General features: G+C 44.3%; 1 protein-coding gene across 1 annotated transcript in view; it reads right to left on the bottom strand.

Moving 5' to 3' along the window:
- pdha1b (pyruvate dehydrogenase E1 subunit alpha 1b) overlaps positions 1–7,596 on the bottom strand; it is a 29,767-nt gene extending 22,171 nt beyond the window's left edge. The window contains exon 1 of the mRNA XM_060899786.1: positions 7,457–7,596. Coding sequence (XP_060755769.1) covers positions 7,457–7,504 — 48 coding nt within the window. The 5' untranslated portion in view covers positions 7,505–7,596. The remainder of the gene's footprint in view (positions 1–7,456) is intronic.
- Positions 7,597–24,030: the final 16,434 nt, after the last annotated feature.

Raw genomic sequence — 24,030 nt, 5'->3', positions numbered from 1 at the left:
ACTCGAGTAAACTTCACCCCTTCTGGCAAACACGGCATTTCTCTGCTGTTCTGCCACTCGAGTAAACTTCACCCCTTCTGGCAAACACGGCATTTCTCTACTGTTCTGCCACTCGAGTAAACTTCACCCCTTCTGGCAAACACGGCATTTCTCTGCTGTTCTGCCACTCGAGTAAACTTCACCCCTTCTGGCAAACACGGCATTTCTCTGCTGTTCTGCCACTTGAGTAAACTTCACCCCTTCTGGCAAACACGGCATTTCTCTGCTGTTCTGCCACTCGAGTAAACTTCACCCCTTCTGGCAAACACGACATTTCTCTGCTGCTCTGCCACTCGAGTAAACTTCACCCCTTCTGGCAAACACGGCATTTCTCTACTGTTCTGCCACTCGAGTAAACTTCACCCCTTCTGGCAAACACGGCATTTCTCTGCTGTTCTGCCACTCGAGTAAACTTCACCCCTTCTGGCAAACACGGCATTTCTCTGCTGTTCTGCCACTCGAGTAAACTTCACCCCTTCTGGCAAACACGGCATTTCTCTGCTGTTCTGCCACTCGAGTAAACTTCACCCCTTCTGGCAAACACGGCATTTCTCTGCTGTTCTGCCACTCGAGTAAACTTCACCCCTTCTGGCAAACACGGCATTTCTCTGCTGTTCTGCCACTCGAGTAAACTTCACCCCTTCTGGCAAACACGGCATTTCTCTGCTGTTCTGCCACTCGAGTAAACTTCACCCCTTCTGGCAAACACGGCATTTCTCTGCTGTTCTGCCACTCGAGTAAACTTCACCCCTTCTGGCAAACACGGCATTTCTCTACTGTTCTGCCACTCGAGTAAACTTCACCCCTTCTGGCAAACACGGCATTTCTCTACTGTTCTGCCACTCGAGTAAACTTCACCCCTTCTGGCAAACACGGCATTTCTCTACTGTTCTGCCACTCGAGTAAACTTCACCCCTTCTGGCAAACACGGCATTTCTCTACTGTTCTGCCACTCGAGTAAACTTCACCCCTTCTGGCAAACACGGCATTTCTCTGCTGCTCTGCCACTCGAGTAAACTTCACCCCTTCTGGCAAACACGGCATTTCTCTACTGTTCTGCCACTCGAGTAAACTTCACCCCTTCTGGCAAACACGGCATTTCTCTGCTGTTCTGCCACTCGAGTAAACTTCACCCCTTCTGGCAAACATGGCATTTCTCTGCTGCTCTGCCACTCGAGTAAACTTCACCCCTTCTGGCAAACACGGCATTTCTCTGCTACTCTGTCACTCGAGTAAACTTCACCCCTTCTGGCAAACACGGCATTTCTCTACTGTTCTGCCACTCGAGTAAACTTCACCCCTTCTGGCAAACACGGCATTTCTCTACTGTTCTGCCACTCGAGTAAACTTCACCCCTTCTGGCAAACACGGCATTTCTCTGCTGTTCTGCCACTCGAGTAAACTTCACCCCTTCTGGCAAACATGGCATTTCTCTGCTGCTCTGCCACTCGAGTAAACTTCACCCCTTCTGGCAAACACGGCATTTCTCTGCTACTCTGTCACTCGAGTAAACTTCACCCCTTCTGGCAAACACGACATTTCTCTGCTGTTCTGCCACTTGAGTAAACTTCACCCCTTCTGGCAAACACGGCATTTCTCTGCTGTTCTGCCACTTGAGTAAACTTCACCCCTTCTGGCAAACACGGCATTTCTCTGCTGTTCTGCCACTCGAGTAAACTTCACCCCTTCTGGCAAACACGGCATTTCTCTGCTGTTCTGCCACTCGAGTAAACTTCACCCCTTCTGGCAAATACGGCATTTCTCTGCTGCTCTGCCACTCGAGTAAACTTCACCCCTTCTGGCAAACACGGCATTTCTCTACTGTTCTGCCACTCGAGTAAACTTCACCCCTTCTGGCAAACACGGCATTTCTCTGCTGTTCTGCCACTCGAGTAAACTTCACCCCTTCTGGCAAACATGGCATTTCTCTGCTGCTCTGCCACTCGAGTAAACTTCACCCCTTCTGGCAAACACGGCATTTCTCTGCTACTCTGTCACTCGAGTAAACTTCACCCCTTCTGGCAAACACGACATTTCTCTGCTGTTCTGCCACTTGAGTAAACTTCACCCCTTCTGGCAAACACGGCATTTCTCTGCTGTTCTGCCACTTGAGTAAACTTCACCCCTTCTGGCAAACACGGCATTTCTCTGCTGTTCTGCCACTCGAGTAAACTTCACCCCATCTGGCAAACACGACATTTCTCTGCTGTTCTGCCACTCGAGTAAACTTCACCCCTTCTGGCAAATACGGCATTTCTCTGCTGCTCTGCCACTCGAGTAAACTTCACCCCTTCTGGCAAACACGACATTTCTCTGCTGTTCTGCCACTTGAGTAAACTTCACCCCTTCTGGCAAACACGGCATTTCTCTGCTGTTCTGCCACTTGAGTAAACTTCACCCCTTCTGGCAAACACGGCATTTCTCTGCTGTTCTGCCACTCGAGTAAACTTCACCCCTTCTGGCAAACACGACATTTCTCTGCTGTTCTGCCACTCGAGTAAACTTCACCCCTTCTGGCAAACACGACATTTCTCTGCTGTTCTGCCACTCGAGTAAACTTCACCCCTTCTGGCAAATACGGCATTTCTGTACTGTTCTGCCACTCGAGTAAACTTCACCCCTTCTGGCAAACACGGCATTTCTCTGCTGCTCTGCCACTCGAGTAAACTTCACCCCTTCTGGAAAACACGGCATTTCTCTGCTGTTCTGTCACTCGAGTAAACTTCACCCCTTCTGGCAAATACGGCATTTCTGTACTGTTCTGCCACTCGAGTAAACTTCACCCCTTATGGCAAACACAGCATTTCTCTGCTACTCTGCCACTCCATTAAACTTCACCCCTTCTGGCAAACACGGCATTTCTCTGCTGTTCTGTCACTCGAGTAAACTTCACCCCTTCTGGCAAACACGGCATTTCTGTACTGTTCTGCCACTCGAGTAAACTTCACCCCTTCTGGCAAACACGGCATTTCTGTACTGTTCTGTCACTCGAGTAAACTTCACCCCTTCTGGCAAACACGGCATTTCTCTGCTACTCTGCCACTCGAGTAAACTTCACCCCTTCTGGCAAACACGGCATTTCTCTGCTACTCTGCCACTCGAGTAAACTTCACCCCTTCTGGCAAACACGGCATTTCTCTGCTACTCTGCCACTCGAGTAAACTTCACCCCTTCTGGCAAACACGACATTTCTCTGCTGTTCTGCCACTCGAGTAAACTTCACCCCTTCTGGCAAATACGGCATTTCTCTGCTGCTCTGCCACTCGAGTAAACTTCACCCCTTCTGGCAAACACGGCATTTCTCTACTGTTCTGCCACTCGAGTAAACTTCACCCCTTCTGGCAAACACGGCATTTCTCTACTGTTCTGCCACTCGAGTAAACTTCACCCCTTCTGGCAAACACGGCATTTCTCTGCTGTTCTGCCACTCGAGTAAACTTCACCCCTTCTGGCAAACATGGCATTTCTCTGCTGCTCTGCCACTCGAGTAAACTTCACCCCTTCTGGCAAACACGGCATTTCTCTGCTACTCTGTCACTCGAGTAAACTTCACCCCTTCTGGCAAACACGACATTTCTCTGCTGTTCTGCCACTTGAGTAAACTTCACCCCTTCTGGCAAACACGGCATTTCTCTGCTGTTCTGCCACTCGAGTAAACTTCACCCCTTCTGGCAAATACGGCATTTCTCTGCTGTTCTGCCACTCGAGTAAACTTCACCCCTTCTGGCAAACACGGCATTTCTCTGCTGTTCTGCCACTCGAGTAAACTTCACCCCTTCTGGCAAATACGGCATTTCTCTGCTGCTCTGCCACTCGAGTAAACTTCACCCCTTCTGGCAAACACGACATTTCTCTGCTGTTCTGCCACTTGAGTAAACTTCACCCCTTCTGGCAAACACGACATTTCTCTGCTGTTCTGCCACTCGAGTAAACTTCACCCCTTCTGGCAAACACGGCATTTCTCTGCTGTTCTGCCACTCGAGTAAACTTCACCCCTTCTGGCAAACACGGCATTTCTCTGCTGTTCTGCCACTCCAGTAAACTTCACCCCTTCTGGCAAACACGGCATTTCTCTGCTGTTCTGCCACTCGAGTAAACTTCACCCCTTCTGGCAAACACGGCATTTCTCTGCTGCTCTGCCACTCGAGTAAACTTCACCCCTTCTGGCAAACACGGCATTTCTCTGCTGTTCTGCCACTTGAGTAAACTTCACCCCTTCTGGCAAACACGGCATTTCTCTGCTGCTCTGCCACTCGAGTAAACTTCACCCCTTCTGGCAAACACAGCATTTCTCTGCTGCTCTGCCACTCGAGTAAACTTCACCCCTTCTGGCAAACACGGCATTTCTCTACTGTTCTGCCACTCGAGTAAACTTCACCCCTTCTGGCAAATACGGCATTTCTCTGCTGCTCTGCCACTCGAGTAAACTTCACCCCTTCTGGCAAACACGGCATTTCTCTACTGTTCTGCCACTCGAGTAAACTTCACCCCTTCTGGCAAACACGGCATTTCTCTGCTGTTCTGTCACTCGAGTAAACTTCACCCCTTCTGGCAAATACGGCATTTCTGTACTGTTCTGCCACTCGAGTAAACTTCACCCCTTATGGCAAACACGGCATTTCTCTGCTACTCTGCCACTCCATTAAACTTCACCCCTTCTGGCAAACACGGCATTTCTCTGCTGTTCTGTCACTCGAGTAAACTTCACCCCTTCTGGCAAACACGGCATTTCTGTACTGTTCTGTCACTCGAGTAAACTTCACCCCTTCTGGCAAACACGGCATTTCTCTGCTACTCTGCCACTCGAGTAAACTTCACCCCTTCTGGCAAACACGGCATTTCTCTGCTGTTCTGCCACTCGAGTAAACTTCACCCCTTCTGGCAAATACGGCATTTCTCTGCTGTTCTGCCACTCGAGTAAACTTCACCCCTTCTGGCAAACACGGCATTTCTCTGCTGTTCTGCCACTCGAGTAAACTTCACCCCTTCTGGCAAATACGGCATTTCTCTGCTGCTCTGCCACTCGAGTAAACTTCACCCCTTCTGGCAAACACGACATTTCTCTGCTGTTCTGCCACTTGAGTAAACTTCACCCCTTCTGGCAAACACGACATTTCTCTGCTGTTCTGCCACTCGAGTAAACTTCACCCCTTCTGGCAAACACGGCATTTCTCTGCTGTTCTGCCACTCGAGTAAACTTCACCCCTTCTGGCAAACACGGCATTTCTCTGCTGTTCTGCCACTCCAGTAAACTTCACCCCTTCTGGCAAACACGGCATTTCTCTGCTGTTCTGCCACTCGAGTAAACTTCACCCCTTCTGGCAAACACGGCATTTCTCTGCTGCTCTGCCACTCGAGTAAACTTCACCCCTTCTGGCAAACACGGCATTTCTCTGCTGTTCTGCCACTTGAGTAAACTTCACCCCTTCTGGCAAACACGGCATTTCTCTGCTGCTCTGCCACTCGAGTAAACTTCACCCCTTCTGGCAAACACAGCATTTCTCTGCTGCTCTGCCACTCGAGTAAACTTCACCCCTTCTGGCAAACACGGCATTTCTCTACTGTTCTGCCACTCGAGTAAACTTCACCCCTTCTGGCAAATACGGCATTTCTCTGCTGCTCTGCCACTCGAGTAAACTTCACCCCTTCTGGCAAACACGGCATTTCTCTACTGTTCTGCCACTCGAGTAAACTTCACCCCTTCTGGCAAACACGGCATTTCTCTGCTGTTCTGTCACTCGAGTAAACTTCACCCCTTCTGGCAAATACGGCATTTCTGTACTGTTCTGCCACTCGAGTAAACTTCACCCCTTATGGCAAACACGGCATTTCTCTGCTACTCTGCCACTCCATTAAACTTCACCCCTTCTGGCAAACACGGCATTTCTCTGCTGTTCTGTCACTCGAGTAAACTTCACCCCTTCTGGCAAACACGGCATTTCTGTACTGTTCTGTCACTCGAGTAAACTTCACCCCTTCTGGCAAACACGGCATTTCTCTGCTACTCTGCCACTCGAGTAAACTTCACCCCTTCTGGCAAACACGGCATTTCTTTGCTACTCTGCCACTCCATTAAACTTCACCCCTTCTGGCAAACACGGCATTTCTCTGCTACTCTGCCACTCGAGTAAACTTCACCCCTTCTGGCAAACACGGCATTTCTTTGCTACTCTGCCACTCCATTAAACTTCACCCCTTCTGGCAAACACGGCATTTCTCTGCTACTCTGCCACTCGAGTAAACTTCACCCCTTCTGGCAAACACAGCATTTCTCTGCTGCTCTGCCACTCGAGTAAACTTCACCCCTTCTGGCAAACACGGCATTTCTCTACTGTTCTGCCACTCGAGTAAACTTCACCCCTTCTGGCAAATACGGCATTTCTCTGCTGCTCTGCCACTCGAGTAAACTTCACCCCTTCTGGCAAACACGGCATTTCTCTACTGTTCTGCCACTCGAGTAAACTTCACCCCTTCTGGCAAACACGGCATTTCTCTGCTGTTCTGTCACTCGAGTAAACTTCACCCCTTCTGGCAAATACGGCATTTCTGTACTGTTCTGCCACTCGAGTAAACTTCACCCCTTATGGCAAACACGGCATTTCTCTGCTACTCTGCCACTCCATTAAACTTCACCCCTTCTGGCAAACACGGCATTTCTCTGCTGTTCTGTCACTCGAGTAAACTTCACCCCTTCTGGCAAACACGGCATTTCTGTACTGTTCTGTCACTCGAGTAAACTTCACCCCTTCTGGCAAACACGGCATTTCTCTGCTACTCTGCCACTCGAGTAAACTTCATCCCTTCTGGCAAACACGGCATTTCTCTGCTACTCTGCCACTCGAGTAAACTTCACCCCTTCTGGCAAACACGGCATTTCTGTACTGTTCTGTCACTCGAGTAAACTTCACCCCTTCTGGCAAACACGGCATTTCTCTGCTGTTCTGCCACTCGAGTAAACTTCACCCCTTCTGGCAAACACGGCATTTCTTTGCTACTCTGCCACTCCATTAAACTTCACCCCTTCTGGCAAACACGGCATTTCTCTGCTACTCTGCCACTCGAGTAAACTTCACCCCTTCTGGCAAACACGGCATTTCTTTGCTACTCTGCCACTCCATTAAACTTCACCCCTTCTGGCAAACACGTCATTTCTGTACTGTTCTGTCACTCGAGTAAACACCCCTTCTGGCAAACACGGCATTTCAGAGATGTGATCAATATGAAAGTCCAGGCCATCTCTGGGCCTCGAACCCGTAGATAAAGGAATGGAATGTGTTTAAAGCTGTATTTAGTGAAGAACAGATCAAGGTCAGGGACCCTGGAGTCCGCTAGCTTAGCCGCTAATGTTAGCTCGTTCTGTTCATTCTCTTTCCGCGTCTACAGCCATAAACAGCTTATCAGCAACACCGATACTTACCTTATTCCTTCCTGCACCTCTCAACGCGACTGAAATCAAAGGCAACATGTTTTACTGACTTTCCAGCCGACACTAACAGCGAGCTTCTGTTTCTCCGCTCTTCCGCGCTTTGTTCTTCTTCTGTGGTGGCACAAAGTCCGCGTATCGCCATCTAGTGGCTGTGGAGGGAAATACACAAAACATCCTATGGAGCACTTGCATGTGACGTCACAGCCGATCCAGATTGTGACAGACGCCATCTTGTCGGTCAAACGCCATATTCCGCCTTCTACTTCTACTTCTACTTCCGCTTTTACTTCTACCTTTTCTTCTGGAAAACCCTACTATATACAATTCTACTACAACGGCTGCGGCTACAAGCTCTCCCTACCTGTGCACGTTTTTTATGTTTTTTGTGTGTATTTTTGCGTGTTGTTCGTCTGTACCGGACTTCAATATCCACTACAACCGTATGGACTTACTGGACATTGGTTTCCAGCAGAAAATGACGGTTTGTAGCGATTTCCATCGCATGCACAACATTCCGGACGAGATAGCGAGACCAGCGGGGTCTCCGTGGATTGTTATCGGAAGCAAAGCGAAGGAGGCGGCGCCGGGAGCGGAAGCAAAAGCGAGGCTGCAGGCAGAGCCGGCCTGTTGACTAAGCTCAGAAAACAGCCACTCAAACCTCCACTGCTAAGCCTTTACCTCTCCAACGCCAGATCCATGTAAACAAGACGGACGATTTGGAATTACAGCTGGAATTACCTTATTCTATTCTATAATCGGCTGGTCAGTGCTATACTAGATACTTAAGTGACTTACCCGTCCAATGAGGATTCTTGTTTACAAGATGCCACATCTGAGTCGCTGACAAATCCTGAATTTCTGTAAAGATAACTGTCCAGAGATTTATAGGCACGCAGTGCTTCACCACTGAACAGCGAGGGAAAGTTAATGAGGTAATTATACACGTCTGGGTATTCCGCTGGCAGTTCAAAATCCACTGACGCAGTCGTGAAAACTCCGTCCGGTAAGCCATAAGGGTCACTAATCTGTAGATCGTTTATTTTAGACATATATCTAGTTATCTGTTCATTAGAAAAATGAGCCGTGTAGTCCGTCGGTTGAAATTGATCCATTCTGTACACGAGTGCAGCAGTATTCAGCGGTGTTTTTGACCGACAAGATGGCGGTTGTGTACTTTCCAGTCACGTGACTGCAAGATCTCTATTAAAGGTCGTAGGCAAGGGTCGGAGGTGAAACGTAGAATATCAACTTTATTGTCTAGAAGAACGACCCAAAAAGCGAATTCAGTCTTCCTGGTGTCTAATTTGCACCCTAAAATTGAATAAAACAGTTAAAATATACTGTTTTGCCCAATTTCTGAAGGTTTGTTTCCATCTCACTTATACGCACTTTCACCGCCAGGGGACCGTCGTCGTGACATCATTTAAGCCAAACAGACTGGGAGCAGCTCTGTGTTTACTTGCGAACTGAGCACACGTGTACGGACTTTGGTCGTGAGAGGTTGTGTAAAATGTCTGAAAGCGATAGCGATTTTGAAATAGGAACTCCTCCAAATTGAATATCGAGAAGTGAAACCATATATGTATGAACCTATGGCCGTTGCAAAGCAATCGGTGAATGTGTCTCACTGGTTTGACCGTGCAGCCTCAGAATCGGACAGCGACTCAGCCGACTCTGATCGCGGTGACCCGGACCTCAACAAGACTCGCGCCCAAACGATTTATCCTGGTAGATAAATTCCTACTCTCGTCGTAATACTAAACAAGAGCCCTTTTGAAGATATAGGGAACGATTACTTGACAGTGCGCCGGTAGGCCACATTAGCCTGCCATCCGCGGCATTATACTATTTATAACCGACTCTGAGCGAGGAGATATCCCTTTGTCTCATTTCCACAATGATTGTACAGGATCCCTCAGGTTTCTTGACTTGTCAATTGCAAGCAAAAGTAAAGATGTTTACCTCCAATCTTCTCCTTTTTGCTTGAGCATTGCTGCTCCATTTCTTCTTTGACTGCTTGATTTTGTTTCACGCGCACAATCCACTCTCTCCGCCTCATCTCCTCTTTCGGAAAAAAAAAACCCTCTGGCTTCACGCACACAACCCTCTTGCTCCTCCTCTTCTCCTCTTCCGGAAAAAGCCAATCCACTCTCTCTGCCTTTTCTCCTCTCTCGGTAAAAGGTAAAAACTTCTTCCTGAACCGGTCCTGTTGTTACAGTTCACTGCACAACAATAAGGCATGGTTTTTCTTTGGAAATTCCCGAACGCACGTCTGCACTCAAGCCGAACAGCAGTGTAAGTAAATGGAAGTGGACTCAACTCAAGCGGTTTGTTTGGCTTAAATGACGTCACACGCCGAGCGGTCACGAAAATCGCCGACAGAAATTCGCCACGATCCTCGCTAACTTATTGTAATTATTATTTATTAACAATACTTCTTGGGACCAGAAGAAAATTACAGAGGGGTTTTTTAACATATAAAGTTTCAAATGTGCATAAAATTAAAACCGTTGCCTATGAGCTTTAAAGCCTGGAGGAATAGAGCAGAACAAATCCATCCATCCATCTTGGCATCTCACTACAGTGACGTGGCCGCTCTGACGGCTTCAGCCATTAAAGTCTCAGGAACATTACAGTAGTGGTTCCTGTGTTTTCTCCTCTCAACCATTCTCACACACACAGGGAATTTAGAGCCACCAATTAGCCGAACCTGCATGTCTTTGGACTGTGGGAAAAACCGGAGCACACCCACACGGGGAACATACCAACTCCACACAGACAGGCCCCCATCGACCACTGGGCTTGAACCCAGAACCTTCTTGCTGTGAGGCACCAGTGCTAACCACTACACCACCGTGCTGCCCTAGCATAATAATTAGTGTTTTTAAATTATTTTTTAAATAAATAATAAAAAAACCCTAATTATTATGCTATACTTGTTATTGTTGTGCTATACTAGACCTAAAACTAGGCCTTAATGATAATGGTACCTTTCTAAAACAGCAGAGAGGAAAAAGCTGAACAAACTGATTAGGAAGGCAGGATCTGTCCTGGGCTGTGCACTGGACTCAGTGGACGTAGTGGGGGAGAGGAGGATGTTGGCCAAGTTGTCATCCTTAATGGCGAACACCTCCCATCCACTGCAGGAGACAGTAGCAGCACTGGGCAGCTCCTTCAGTGATCGGCTCCTCCATCTACGGTGTGTTAAAGTGCATATCCTGGACCAATTTCATTTTTTTTATATGAAAGTATGTCCCTTTACACACGCATCCAGAAGGGTAATTTTGCACAAGGCCATCTGTCTACAGCAGAAAAAAATAAAACAACAAAACGTGTCTGGAAAAATCCCAAGGGAGTCTGGAGCCAGATTCGTGACGTCACCTGCGGAAGCGCCAGCAGGCTGCTGCGAGAGCTTTGCACGGTTTCAGTGCACAGCCTGTGTAGACCAAGCGCTCCCATTTCTCTCTCATTGTCCGGTCTTTTGGGAAGCGATGAGTACTAATCCCATCAAGATTGGTGTTGCTACACCCTCCTACGATACAGCTGTTAACCATTTTAATAATTACGTGATAACGTTTGCAGAAAACCACCAGGGCGTTTTCTCATAAACAAACCAGCGCTGACGTAGGATTCAGAAGGAGGTGTCCCGCACGCGACGTCACGAAAATCAATGTTTGCCGGGAAATCCAAATGCCAAGTTTTTTCAGAGGCGGACCAATTCGCCTCAAATGGCTTGATTTCAACTGAATTTTTCTGGTATCGCACAAGGTAAAAAATTGCACAAAATGCAAAATGTGACCGATATTTGACCAAAGTTTAATATAAAATAGGAGAATTACACTGATCTTGCTCCTGAATTTACCCGCGATATGCACTTTAAGGAGAGATATAGCAGCTCCTTCCTCCCTACTGCTGTGAGACTGTACAACTGGCACCTCACCAAGCACAGCACCAGTCACTCCTCACAACAATCAACAATATTGTCCAGATCACTTCTACATCCATAGAAACCCCTCTGAACGTATACTGTGTGCACTGACCACTGTAAAAAAAGAATACTTGAAATTTCAAGGCAACAGTCTGCATTAAGAATTTTATGTTTTGCCAACGATGTATGCCCATGATAATCCAAACTATGATAAAACTGTTATCTTTATTAAGAATTCTTAATTAAGTCAATTTTCAATTCCTCATTCTGCCAACATAGATTTCTCTTTTTGCTGAACAGTGGCATTCACAGTAGTACAAAAAGGCAATTGAGGTTATCAGACTTTTTTCACCTTTATTTGGATAGGACAGTGTAGAGACAGGAAATGAGCGGGACGGGGAGGGATCAGGAAATGATCTCGGGTCGGAATCGAACCCGGGTCCCCGGATTTATGGTATGGCGCCTTATCCACCTGAGCCACGATGCCATACCCACAACGTGGGTTTTAAAAACTTTATTTCAATATTGAAGTTTTGTAATTGTGTAGAACAATGAAAAAAGGCATGTATAGTTTAATGATAAATTGTGATAACCTCAGGGGCGTTGTGGCTCAGGTGGATAAGGCGCCATACCATAAATCCGGGGACCCGGGTTCGGTGCCGAGCCGAGGTCATTTCCCAATCCCTCCCCGTCTCTCCCGCTCATTTCCTGTCTCTATGCTGTCCTATCCAAATAAAGGTAAAAAAAGCCCCCCAAAAATTGTGATAACCTCAATTGCCTTTTTGCACTACTGTGAATGCCACTGTTCAGCAAAAAGAGAAATCTATGTTGGCAGAATGAGGAATTGAAAATTGACTTAATTAAGAATTCTTAATAAAGATAACAGTTTTATCATAGTTTGGCTTATCATGGGCACATCGTTGGCAAAACATAAAATTCTTAATGCAGACGGTTGCCTTGAAATTTCAAGTATTCTCAACTATTTTTTTTTACAGTGTATCAGCATCAGTACTTTACAGCGAACTGCTAGCTACACACTGTTAAAATGGCTCTTGTGCAATATACCGACTTACTTGTGCAATACTACCTGGGTAATACTGGTAATAATAGCTGCGCAATACTTACACGTGCAATACCACCTTTGTAATACACTAATGTTAACTAAATATCTGCAAACTTGTTAATTTATGCAAATTTGTTAATTTTTTTTATCTCGAAATTTATAGTTTTTCTTTGATATATATCCTTTTTTGTATACTTAGTACTTTTGCACTACTCCTTCACTGCCGTATCTTTTTCTCTTTATATATTTTGCTGCTGTAACAATGTAAATTTCCCCTTGTGGGATAATAAATACATGTTATTTACCAGCTGGGACGTCCATATCGTGAAATACCGTGACCGAGGTCTTGAAAGTACTGAGCGAGGCCCTCTGGGCCGAGGTCACGGTATTTCACCATACAGACTGACCTTAAGCTGGAAAATAATATATTTATTTTATTCTTTACCAAATTCTAACAGAAAACGAGAGTGCCCGAAAGGGAAAACCGAGCCGAGCCGCCATTTTGAATCCTCATTCACGGCTGTAATGCAAATGGCTTCCTCCTCGGTATACAAGTGCACTTCCATGGCAGGAAAAAAACTACATTTTGCCGCCTATGTAGTCCCCTATTTATACAAAATTGAGTCATTCAGGATTCAGTCATGTTTTTGCTCGGCGTTAGCAAGTTAGAGGTTTTTAGCTTTCTCCTGAAATGTTTTCTTTTATTTCTTCTTCCTCAGGGTAGTAAAACTCGCTTTCGCTGTGAACACTGTCGTTATCGCTATCCATGCTGTAAAATTAATGCTATTCTCCTGAGAAATGCTGGCAAAAATTTATAAGATTTTTGATAAAAATCTTATAAATAAATCTTATAAAAAAATGTTGACAAAAATTGCTACTATGTTTGTTGTTGTTGTGAACGAGTGAGTCGCCAGGGGTCCTTAACTGGGATCCGTACCATAGTATACGGACCCGCTCGCCAGCCAATCAGAGAGCAGGATTTGATGAAAACCGCACTGTAAAAAATAAAAGGCTCTCTTATTATTTATTTAATAAATGTATCATTATCGTTAAGGTCTAGTTTTAATCTATCTATCCATCCATTATTTGTAGCTGCTTTATCCTGTTCTACAGGGTTGCAGGCAAGCTGGAGCCTATCCCAGCTGACTACGGGCGAAAGGCGGGGTACACCCTGGACAAGTCGCCAGGTCATCACAGGGCTGACACATAGACACAGACAACCATTCACACTCACATTCACACCTACGCTCAATTTAGAGTCACCAGTTAACCTAACCTGCATGTCTTTGGACTGTGGGGGAAACCGGAGCACCCGGAGGAAACCCACGCGGACACGGGGAGAACATGCAAACTCCACACAGAAAGGTCCTCGCCGGCCACGGGGCTCGAACCCGGACCTTCTTGCTGTGAGGCGACAGCGCTAACCACTACACCACCGTGCCGCCCTCATTTTGTTTTTGTTTCACAAATTAAAAAAAGTTAAAAATGATGCCTGAAAAGGCTCTATTTCTTCATTAAATTGTTCAAAATATTCTGTTCAAAATTGAATTGAATCATGAAGCCGGTATCATAAACTGAATCAAATTGTGAAGCCACTATCATGAATTGAATCAAATTGAATATGAAGCCATCCATCTATCTGTTATCTATACCACTTATCCATTAGGATCATGAGGGAAGCTGGAGCCAATCCCATCTGATTCCAGGTGAAAGGTGGGGTTCACCCTGGGCAGGTACACAATCTATCACAGGGCTACACACAGATGATCAACCATCACACTCACATTCACACATATGGTCAAGTCAAGTCAAGTTTATTTTTATAGCACTGTTAACAATAGACATTGTCACAAAGCAGCTTTACAGAATTTTAGTGACTTTAAACATGAGCTAATTTTGTCCCTGATCTATCCCCAGTGAGCAAGCCTGTGGCGACGGTGGCGAGGAAAAACTCCCTCAGACGACACGAGGAAGAAACCTCGAGACGAACCAGACTCAAAAGGGAACCCATCCTCATCTGGGTGATAACAGACAACGTGATTATAACAATATGGGGCAATTCAGAGTGGCCAGTTGAGCGAATCCACATGTCTTTGGACTGTGGAAGGAAACCCACGCAAGCCTGGGGACAAAGGCCCCAGAAAGGCCTCAGTCCATACATGTCAACCTATACGGATTGTCCGGAAATTATACGGATTTTAGCTCATTTCAAGGGCGTACGGGCATATAAACAAAGTCTTACGGATTTTCAGTATTTTCTGACCTAAATTTATTTTGTGTATCTTACTTGAACATCGTCAGCTGATCGTCGCAAAAACATACAAAAGCTCGATTTATAGACAAAGACCAGCGTGTATGCAGGGGCAGATAACCCAGACTATGTGAAACCGGATGTTTATTCCTCAAGCCTCGTGCAGTATCACGACTGTGAGACTTCGCTCGTTCCAGTCATGCGCACGATCTGCATTTAAACGTGCCAAACGGTCATTGTTCGAACGATTTTCTCATTGTGCAGAGCGACATTGTTTCCACCTGAGAGATTTTGAATAGCGTCTGCTGAGTGAAAGAATGGGAACACCGAGAAAGAAAATGAGATACGGCGGGCGGTATCTTCCTGAATGGAAGGAGACATTTAATGGTGTCATTGTTCAGGCGAAAAATGAGGAGTACGCGCACTGCACAGTTTGTGTGCGAGATATAAAAGTTGCGGCGTCTGGAGTTTACGACGTGAGGGAACACATGAGGTCCAAACTACATCAGCGAAATTTGCACCAGAAACAGAATCAACCGCAAATGACGATGTTTGCAAAGCCTAAGACCGATGATCAACCAACAGCAGAAGTTATGATCTGTAATTTTAGTGCTCAGCACAATTTGCCGCTAGCCGTTGCGGACCACCTGACAGAACTGTTGCCGCGAATTTGCACGGACAGTACGATTGCGAAATCTATCAGCTGTAGGTGCACCAAAACAACGCAAATAATCAAAAGGAGCTTGGCCCCCGAAGCTACACTACCGATCATCCAGCACTGCCGGACGTCGCCATTTTCCTTGATGATCGACGAATCCAATGACAAAAAGACAGCCAAGCGACTGGCCGTTTTGGTGCGGATCTGCGACATAAACAGAGGGGAGAAGTCAAGAATCATAGACATGCCTGTGTGCAATATCGGCACGGGCGAGGCGATTTTCGACATGCTGGACGAAGTTCTCAGGCAAGTTATATTTACTTATTTATTTATTAAGTTTGGTGCGATTCGAAGGCTATAAGGATTTTATGTTGATTTTATGGATTTCTTCCTCTGATACTACAGGTGGACGCCCAAAGGGGTTGACATGTACAGTGGTGCTTGAAAGTTTGTGAACCCTTTAGAATTTTCTATATTTCTGCATAAATATGACCTAAAACATCATCAGATTTTCACACAAGTCCTAAAAGTAGATAAAGAGAACCCAGTTAAACAAATGAGACAAAAATATTATACTTGCTCATTTATTTATTGAGGAAAATGATCCAATATTACATATCTGTGAGTGGCAAAAGTATGTGAACCTTTGCTTTCAGTATCTGGTGTGACCCCCTTGTGCAGCAATAACTGCAACTAAACGTTTGCGGTAACTGTTGATCAGTCCTACACACCGGCTTGGAGGAATTTTAGCCCATTCTTCCGTACAGAACAGCTTTAATCCTGGGATGTTGGTGGGTTTCCTCAAATGAACTGCTCGCTTCAGGTCCTTCCACAACATTTCGATTGGATGAAGGTCAGGACTTTGACTTGGCCATTCCAAAACATTAACTTTATTCTTCTTTAACCATTCTTTGGTACAACGACTTGTGTGCTTAGGGTTGTTGTCTTGCTGCATCACCCACCTTCTCTTGAGATTCAGTTCATGGACAGATGTCCTGACATTTTCCTTTAGAATTCGCTGGTGTAATTCAGAATTCATTGTTCCATCAATGATGGCAAGCCGTCCTGGCCCAGATGCAGCAAAACAGGCCCAAAGCATGATACTACCACCACCATGTTTCACAGATGGGATAAGTGTCTTATGCTGGAATGCAGTGTTTTCCTTTCTCCAAACACAACGCTTCTCATTTAAACCAAAAAGTTCTATTTTGGTCTCATCCGTCCACAAAACATTTTTCCAATAGCCTGCTGGCTTGTCCACGTGATCTTTAGCAAACTGCAGAAGAGCAGCAATGTTCTTTTTGGAGAGTAGTGGCTTTCTCCTTGCAACCCTGCCATGCACACCATTGTTGTTCAGTGTTCTCCTGATGATGGACTCATGAACATTAACATTAGCCAATGTGAGAGAGGCCTTCAGTTGCTTAGAAGTTACCCTGGGGTCCTTTGTGACCTCGCCGACTATTATACACCTTGCTCTTGGAGTGATCTTTGTTGGTCGACCACTCCTGGGGAGGGGAACAATGGTCTTGAATTTCCTCCATTTGTACACCCATCTGTCTGACTGTAGATTGGTGGAGTCCAAACTCTTTAGAGATGGTTTTGTAACCTTGTCCAGCCTGATGAGCATCAACAACGCTTTTTCTGAGGTCCTCAGAAATCTGCTTTGTTCGTGCCATGATACACTTCCACAAACATGTGTTGTGAAGATCAGACTTTGATAGATCCCTGTTCTTTAAATAAAACAGGGTGCCCACTCACACCTGATTGTCATCCCATTGATTGAAAACACCTGACTCTAATTTCACCTTCAAATTAACTGCTAATCCTAGAGGTTCACATACTTTTGCCACTCACATATGTAAGATTGGATCATTTTCCCCAATAAATAAATGCCCAAGTATAATATTTTTGTCTCATTTCTTTAACTGGGTTCTCTTTATCTACTTTTAGGACTTGTGTGAAAATCTGATGATGTTTTAGGTCATATTTATGCAGAAATATAGAAAATTCTAAAGGGTTCACAAACTTTCAAGCACCACTGTATGCCAGTCAGCCAGGAGGGTCGAACCCAGAATCTTCTTGCTGTGAGGCGACAGTCATAACCACTGCACCGCTGAATCCTGAATATCATGAATTGAACTGAATCAGATTGTGAAGCCAGTACTGTGAATTGAATCTAATCCAATCGTGACACAAACACTGTGAATCGAATAGAACTGAATCAAGAAGTCAGGACCTTGAATCAATTTTAGCATATTGTGTCTTGTCTATATATCCTGCATATTGTCTGTATATGGTGTACTGTTTATATTGTTGATAGCGTACATTTTTGTAATATATATTGTATATTGTTGATATTATAGATATTTTGATGCTTAATATAGACATTGTATATTATAGCGAGTGTTTGAGATATTTTGTAGATATTTAGATTACAGAGATATTGTATAATACAGATATTTAAAACATTGTGTATAATTTAGGTGTTGTATATGATTTATAATGTATATAATAGTTATACTAGTTATTATTCTATCCACATTCACTGGATATGAGCAATCGTGCGCTCTGATTGGCTACTCTACTACTAGGATATTAGCTCATATACCGTGAGGAGAGAAAAACAAAATGGCGGCGCGTGTTGCTGAACCAACCGAGGACGAAAAGAAAACTCGACTCGAAAACAAAACCCCAAAAAATGTTATCAAGTATTCAAAGGGACAGAAATAGCTAAAAGAATATAGTTTTTTTGTTGTCCTTGTAGGTGCATTACTGCCACTGGGCTGGAGTTTCTTTTTTATTTTTCAAGAATTATTATTGTTATTATCATCGCATTTTTCACAAATTGCTCCCGTCATTTCGCCGGTTTGTTTACATTCTAAGCGGAAATGATTTTGTCAGACGTTTTGTATCAAGTTTTTATTTATCGACTTTGCAAAAAGTAAAAATAAAAATGCTCTGTTTCTCAAAATCCAGTGAACGTGGATAGAATAAAACAGTTATTCCACTCAATCTCGTCGTACACGGCTTATAGCCGCTATCAGCTCAAGTACAGTACGACTCGATTTCATGGAATAACTGTTAAATAATTGCAATTTTTCTTATATTACATATACATATCTTATATATGCATTAAGGCCAATTTATGCTGACAACGCAGTCCTCGCAGATGGCGTCGCAGAAGGCGTCTGCGTAGCCCCCCCCCCTTCGCAGACGCTCTGCGTGCACCTCCCAAAAATTGTGACCACCGCAGAAGCCTCGCAGACAGCGTCGCAGACAAGAGGGCTCTGATTGGTCCACTCTACATCCGCTGTACACGCACTTCCGCTTCCCTACTTTCCCGGTTTGTTTTGTTTTCACGACCGCCATTTTTAAAAACACGAGCGAAGATGGAGCAGCACGAAGAGCGGTTGATCGAGGAAGTGAGGAAGTACGGACATCTATATGACTCCAGTTCTAGTCATTATAAGTAACCGGAGGATAAACACTCCACTAACCACACCCACCAACTACTCCTAGCGATTTCGCGACTTCGCGCCCCCTTGCGTTGTGGCGGTGAATAACATCGCGCACGCCTATTACTCCCCGCTCAACGATAAATTACAACTGTCTGCGAAAAGCTGTCTGCGAAAGCCTTGTCGCAAGAGCATGCAGAGGCCCTTAGGGTGCATCAGTTGCCCCCTAAAAATGAAAAGTTCCTCCAATCATGATGCATTTTTGTTTTTATGTTGCTTTTGGTAAGAAAACACACTGGGTGAAATATTTTGACAAAATTCAAAAGTTTAATGGTGGCACCAGGAGCTCAAAGTTATGGAAAAAGCTGCTATTTTATGACTTTTATGACAAAATTTCGATCACTTTTCATGAAACATTATGGCACCTTATAGAGTATACCAAATATCTTAGATACACATTTTTAGTACATATTCTAAATATATTATCAAGCACAGTTTGAGTTTTAGCTGTTCATTGAATCATTGTTCAACTACTTTTAAACAATACAAATGTATTATGAATCACATTAATGCTTCTCAATCCCTTGCAAAGGTTCTTAACATGATCTCTGGCTCACAAGGAATCAATAAATGGAGTCCAACATTGTGATTCAAACCTTACGCGAAAACATAAAATAAGCGGTTTTTGGCAAAAAATGAACCTCATGGTGCCACCATTAGACTTTTGAATATGGTCAAAACATTTTACAGGATGTCTTTATTGGTGAAAAGGAACACCCAAACAAAAATGCATCAGATTTTATGAAAGTGAGGGCGACTGATGCACCCTAATATGCATGCATGTATATTCACACGTTTTTCCCTCCTCTGTATCGCGAGAGAGACACCAACTGCCGGAACCAAATTCCTTGTGTGTGTCAAAATACTTGGCCAATAAACATGATTCACATGATATAGTGGGGTCCACTGTGATTGGCGCAAGCTGTTGTGGTTTCCAAGCCATAATGTACAGTATGTACATACAGTATATATCTCGCTATGGCAAAAGTTCTCATCTCATCTCATTATCTGTAGCCGCTTTATCCTGTTCTACAGGGTCGCAGGCAAGCTGGAGCCTATCCCAGCTGACTACGGGCGAAAGGCGGGGTACACCCTGGACAAGTCGCCAGGTCATCACAGGGCTGACACACAGACACAGACAACCATTCACACTCACATTCACACCTACGCTCAATTTAGAGTCACCAGTTAACCTAACCTGCATGTCTTTGGACTGTGGGGGAAACCGGAGCACCCGGAGGAAACCCACGCGGACACGGGGAGAACATGCAAACTCCACACAGAAAGGCCCTCGCCGGCCACGGGGCTCGAACCCGGACCTTCTTGCTGTGAGGTGACAGCGCTAACCACTACACCACCGTGCCACCCTATGGCAAAAGCTAATAAATTAAATTAATTAATTCTGATTCTGTTTCTGATTCTGAAATGCAAAGCCAGTATCGTGAATCAAGTTGAATCGTGAAGTCAAAATCATAAACTGAATCGAATTGTGAAGCCAGTATTGTGAATCGAATCGAATCACGAATCGAATCGTGAAGCACACCGTGCTTGAGTGTGCATGTGACAAATAAAAAGCCAGTACCCTGAATCAAATCGTGAAGCCAGTAAGTATCATTAATTAAACTGGTTTCCGAAACAAGTACTGTGAATTGAATCGTGACTGAGGTGTATCATTACACCCCAATTGTAACTTAGAGTGGCAGCTACAATTATCGACAGTCCATAATTATCAACACCTTTTCAGATTTACCAATAAAAAACAAAGGTGGAGTTTCAGTTCCAACAGTTATTATTAGTTAATTAATCAGACCCGCCTCACCCTTTGACCTTGTCGTCTGATGACACAGCTCGTTACCTGAGATGGAACTTTTTTTAATCACAATCAGCAATTTTTCGGAAAACCCGGACGTTCTCATCGCAGGTAAGCATGGTGGAAAGATCATGGTCATGTTTTTACTGATCAAATTCACCGATATTTCATGATCTCCTTGTTGAAACCTACTTTGTTTCATTTGACAGTCGCCATTTTGTATCTAAACGTGCGTTTGAGAAGTCACGTGAGATGTCGATAATAGTGATCACTTTCACCGGTGTCCACCATTATCGACACCCTGCGGAATTAAGGGACATTTACAACTGTTATGGATCGATCTTTGTGTAACATTGTTGAAGTAGATGAAGCACTTAAAAAAAAAAGCGCTGTGATTTATAATTTTTTTCTGATCCATAACAGAATGGAATGTTTATAGAGTATTTGGAATCCGATTGCAATGAATAGAATTAGAGCAGAATTAAATTCCTAGTATATAAAAAAAATTACACGCTTGAAATATTCAGATTTTTCTATTCCATTCAAAACATATTTTTTTAACAGTGATGTAAATATCTCCCACATATTACAATATCAGGAGACATTTTATATTTTGGTTCGAGGAATGAGGTGTGACCTTTGACCTGGATTTTCATGTGGTTACAATCTCAATTTCCTGTTGACATTTATTGGTAAACAACAAAACTAGAAATTCATACAAACAACAACGAATGATTCACAAAATGTGATCTACGAAAATACTTAGAGACTGAAACAGAAAGATTTTCTGACGCAGGTTAAACATTATCAGTTCATTTGTTTACAAACATTAGAATTACGTCCTCATTTACGTAAACACCGACATCCATATATTTATATAAAAGAGATTTTGTAGTAAATATAAGTCTATGGAAAACATTTTAAATAAAAACTATGTTTTGCTAATTTAATACCACATACCATTTTAAAAAAAAATAAATAATCATCTGGGTGTCGATAATTGTGGAATGATGTCACAAATTTGTCACAAAGGTGTCGATAATTGTGGAACGGTGTCGATAACTGTGGACAAAGGTGTCGATAATTGTGGAACGGTGTCGATAACTGTGGACAAAGGTGTCGATAATTGTGGAACGGTGTCGATAACTGTGGACAAAGGTGTCGATAATTGTGGAAAGATGTCGATAACTGTGGACAAAGGTGTCGATAATTGTGGAACGGTGTCGATAACTGTGGACAAAGGTGTTGATAATTGTGGAATGGTGTCGATAACTGCGGACAAAGGTGTTGATAACTGTGGAATGGTGTCAATAACTGTGGACAAAGGTGTCGATAATTGTGGAATGGTGTCGATAACTGTGGACAAAGGTGTCGATAATTGTGGAATGGTGTCGATAACTGTGGACAAAGGTGTCGATAATTGTGGAATGGTGTCGATAACTGTGGACAAAGGTGTCGATAATTGTGGAAAGATGTCGATAACTGTGGACAAAGGTGTCAATAATTGTGGAACGTGTCGATAACTGTGGACAAAGGTGTCGATAATTGTGGAATGGTGTCGATAACTGTGGACAAAGGTGTCGATAATTGTGGAATGGTGTCGATAACTGTGGACAAAGGTGTCGATAATTGTGGAAAGATGTCGATAACTGTGGACAAAGGTGTCAATAATTGTGGAACGTGCCGATAACTGTGGACAAAGGTGTTGATAATTGTGGAATGGTGTCGATAACTGTGGACAAAGGTGTTGATAATTGTGGAATGGTGTCGATAACTGTGGACAAAGGTGTCGATAATTGTGGAATGGTGTCGATAACTGTGGACAAAGGTGTCGATAATTGTGCAACGGTGTCGATAACTGTGGGCAAAGGTGTCGATAATTGTGGAACGGTGTTGATAACTGTGGACAAAGGTGTCGATAATTGTGGAACGGTGTCGATAACTGTGGACAAAGGTGTTGATAATTGTGCAACGGTGTCAATAACTGTGGACAAAGGTGTCGATAATTGTGGAACGGTGTCGATAACTGTGGACAAAGGTGTCGATAATTGTGGAACGGTGTCGATAACTGTGGACAAAGGTGTCGATAATTGTGGAACGGTGTCGATAACTGTGGACAAAGGTGTCGATAATTGTGGAACGGTGTCGATAACTGTGGACAAAGGTGTCGATAATTGTGGAACGGTGTCGATAACTGTGGACAATGGTGTCGATAATTGTGGAACGGTGTCACGTGATCTAATACGCTAAGTAATCGAGAATCGTCTAATTTTTTCCCCCCAGTGTTAGTTTGAGTAATTATTCATGCACAATTTACATATTGAAAGTCTTTTCTACTTTGGCCAAAAGATCAATTAAGGTGTCGATAATTGTGGAACGGTGTCGATAACTGTGGACAAAGGTGTCGATAATTGTGGAACGGTGTCGATAACTGTGGACAAAGGTGTCGATAATTGTGCAACGGTGTCGATAACTGTGGACAAAGGTGTCGATAATTGTGGAACGGTGTCGATAACTGTGAACAAAGGTGTCGATAATTGTGGAACGGTGTCGATAACTGTGGACAAAGGTGTCGATAATTGTGGAATGGTGTCGATAACTGTGGACAAAGGTCTCGATAATTGTGGAATGGTGTCACGTGATCTGATACGCTAAGTAATCGAGAATCGTCTAATTTTTTCCCCCCAGTGTTAGTTTGAGTAATTATTCATGTACAAGTTACATATTGAAAGTCTTTTCTACTTTGGCCAAAAGATCAATTAAGGTGTCGATAATTGTAGCCGCCGCTCTATTTTATATATAACATTTCTCTCAATTTGACTTAAATACAAAAAAAACCCATCTAAACATTTTGTTAGAGAAAAAAACACCAAGAAACTTTTATTCCTCATAAAAACTAATTAAGGCGGCACGGTGGTGTAGTGGTTAGCGCTGTCGCCTCACAGCAAGAAGGTCCTGGGTTCGAGCCCCGGGGCCGGCGAGGGCCTTTCTGTGCGGAGTTTGCATGTTCTCCCCGTGTCCGCATGGGTTTCCTCCGGGTGCTCCGGTTTCCCCCACAGTCCAAAGACATGCAGGTTAGGTTAACTGGTGACTCTAAATTGACCGTAGGTGTGAATGTGAGTGTGAATGGTTGTCTGTGTCTATGTGTCAGCCCTGTGATGACCTGGCGACTTGTCCAGGGTGTACCCCGCCTTTCGCCCATAGTCAGCTGGGATAGGCTCCAGCTTGCCTGCGACCCTGTAGAAGGATAAAGCGGCTACAGATAATGAGATGAGATGAGATGAAAAACTAATTAACGTCTTCATCCATCCCGCTGTCTGACCAGTTTAAACATGGCGGA

Source organism: Neoarius graeffei, chromosome 19 (assembly GCF_027579695.1).
Source record: "Neoarius graeffei isolate fNeoGra1 chromosome 19, fNeoGra1.pri, whole genome shotgun sequence".
In the NCBI taxonomy this organism is placed as follows: Eukaryota; Metazoa; Chordata; class Actinopteri; order Siluriformes; family Ariidae; genus Neoarius; species Neoarius graeffei.
The sequence above is the reverse complement of the archived record's forward strand: the minus strand, read 5'-3'. Positions and strand labels throughout refer to the sequence as shown.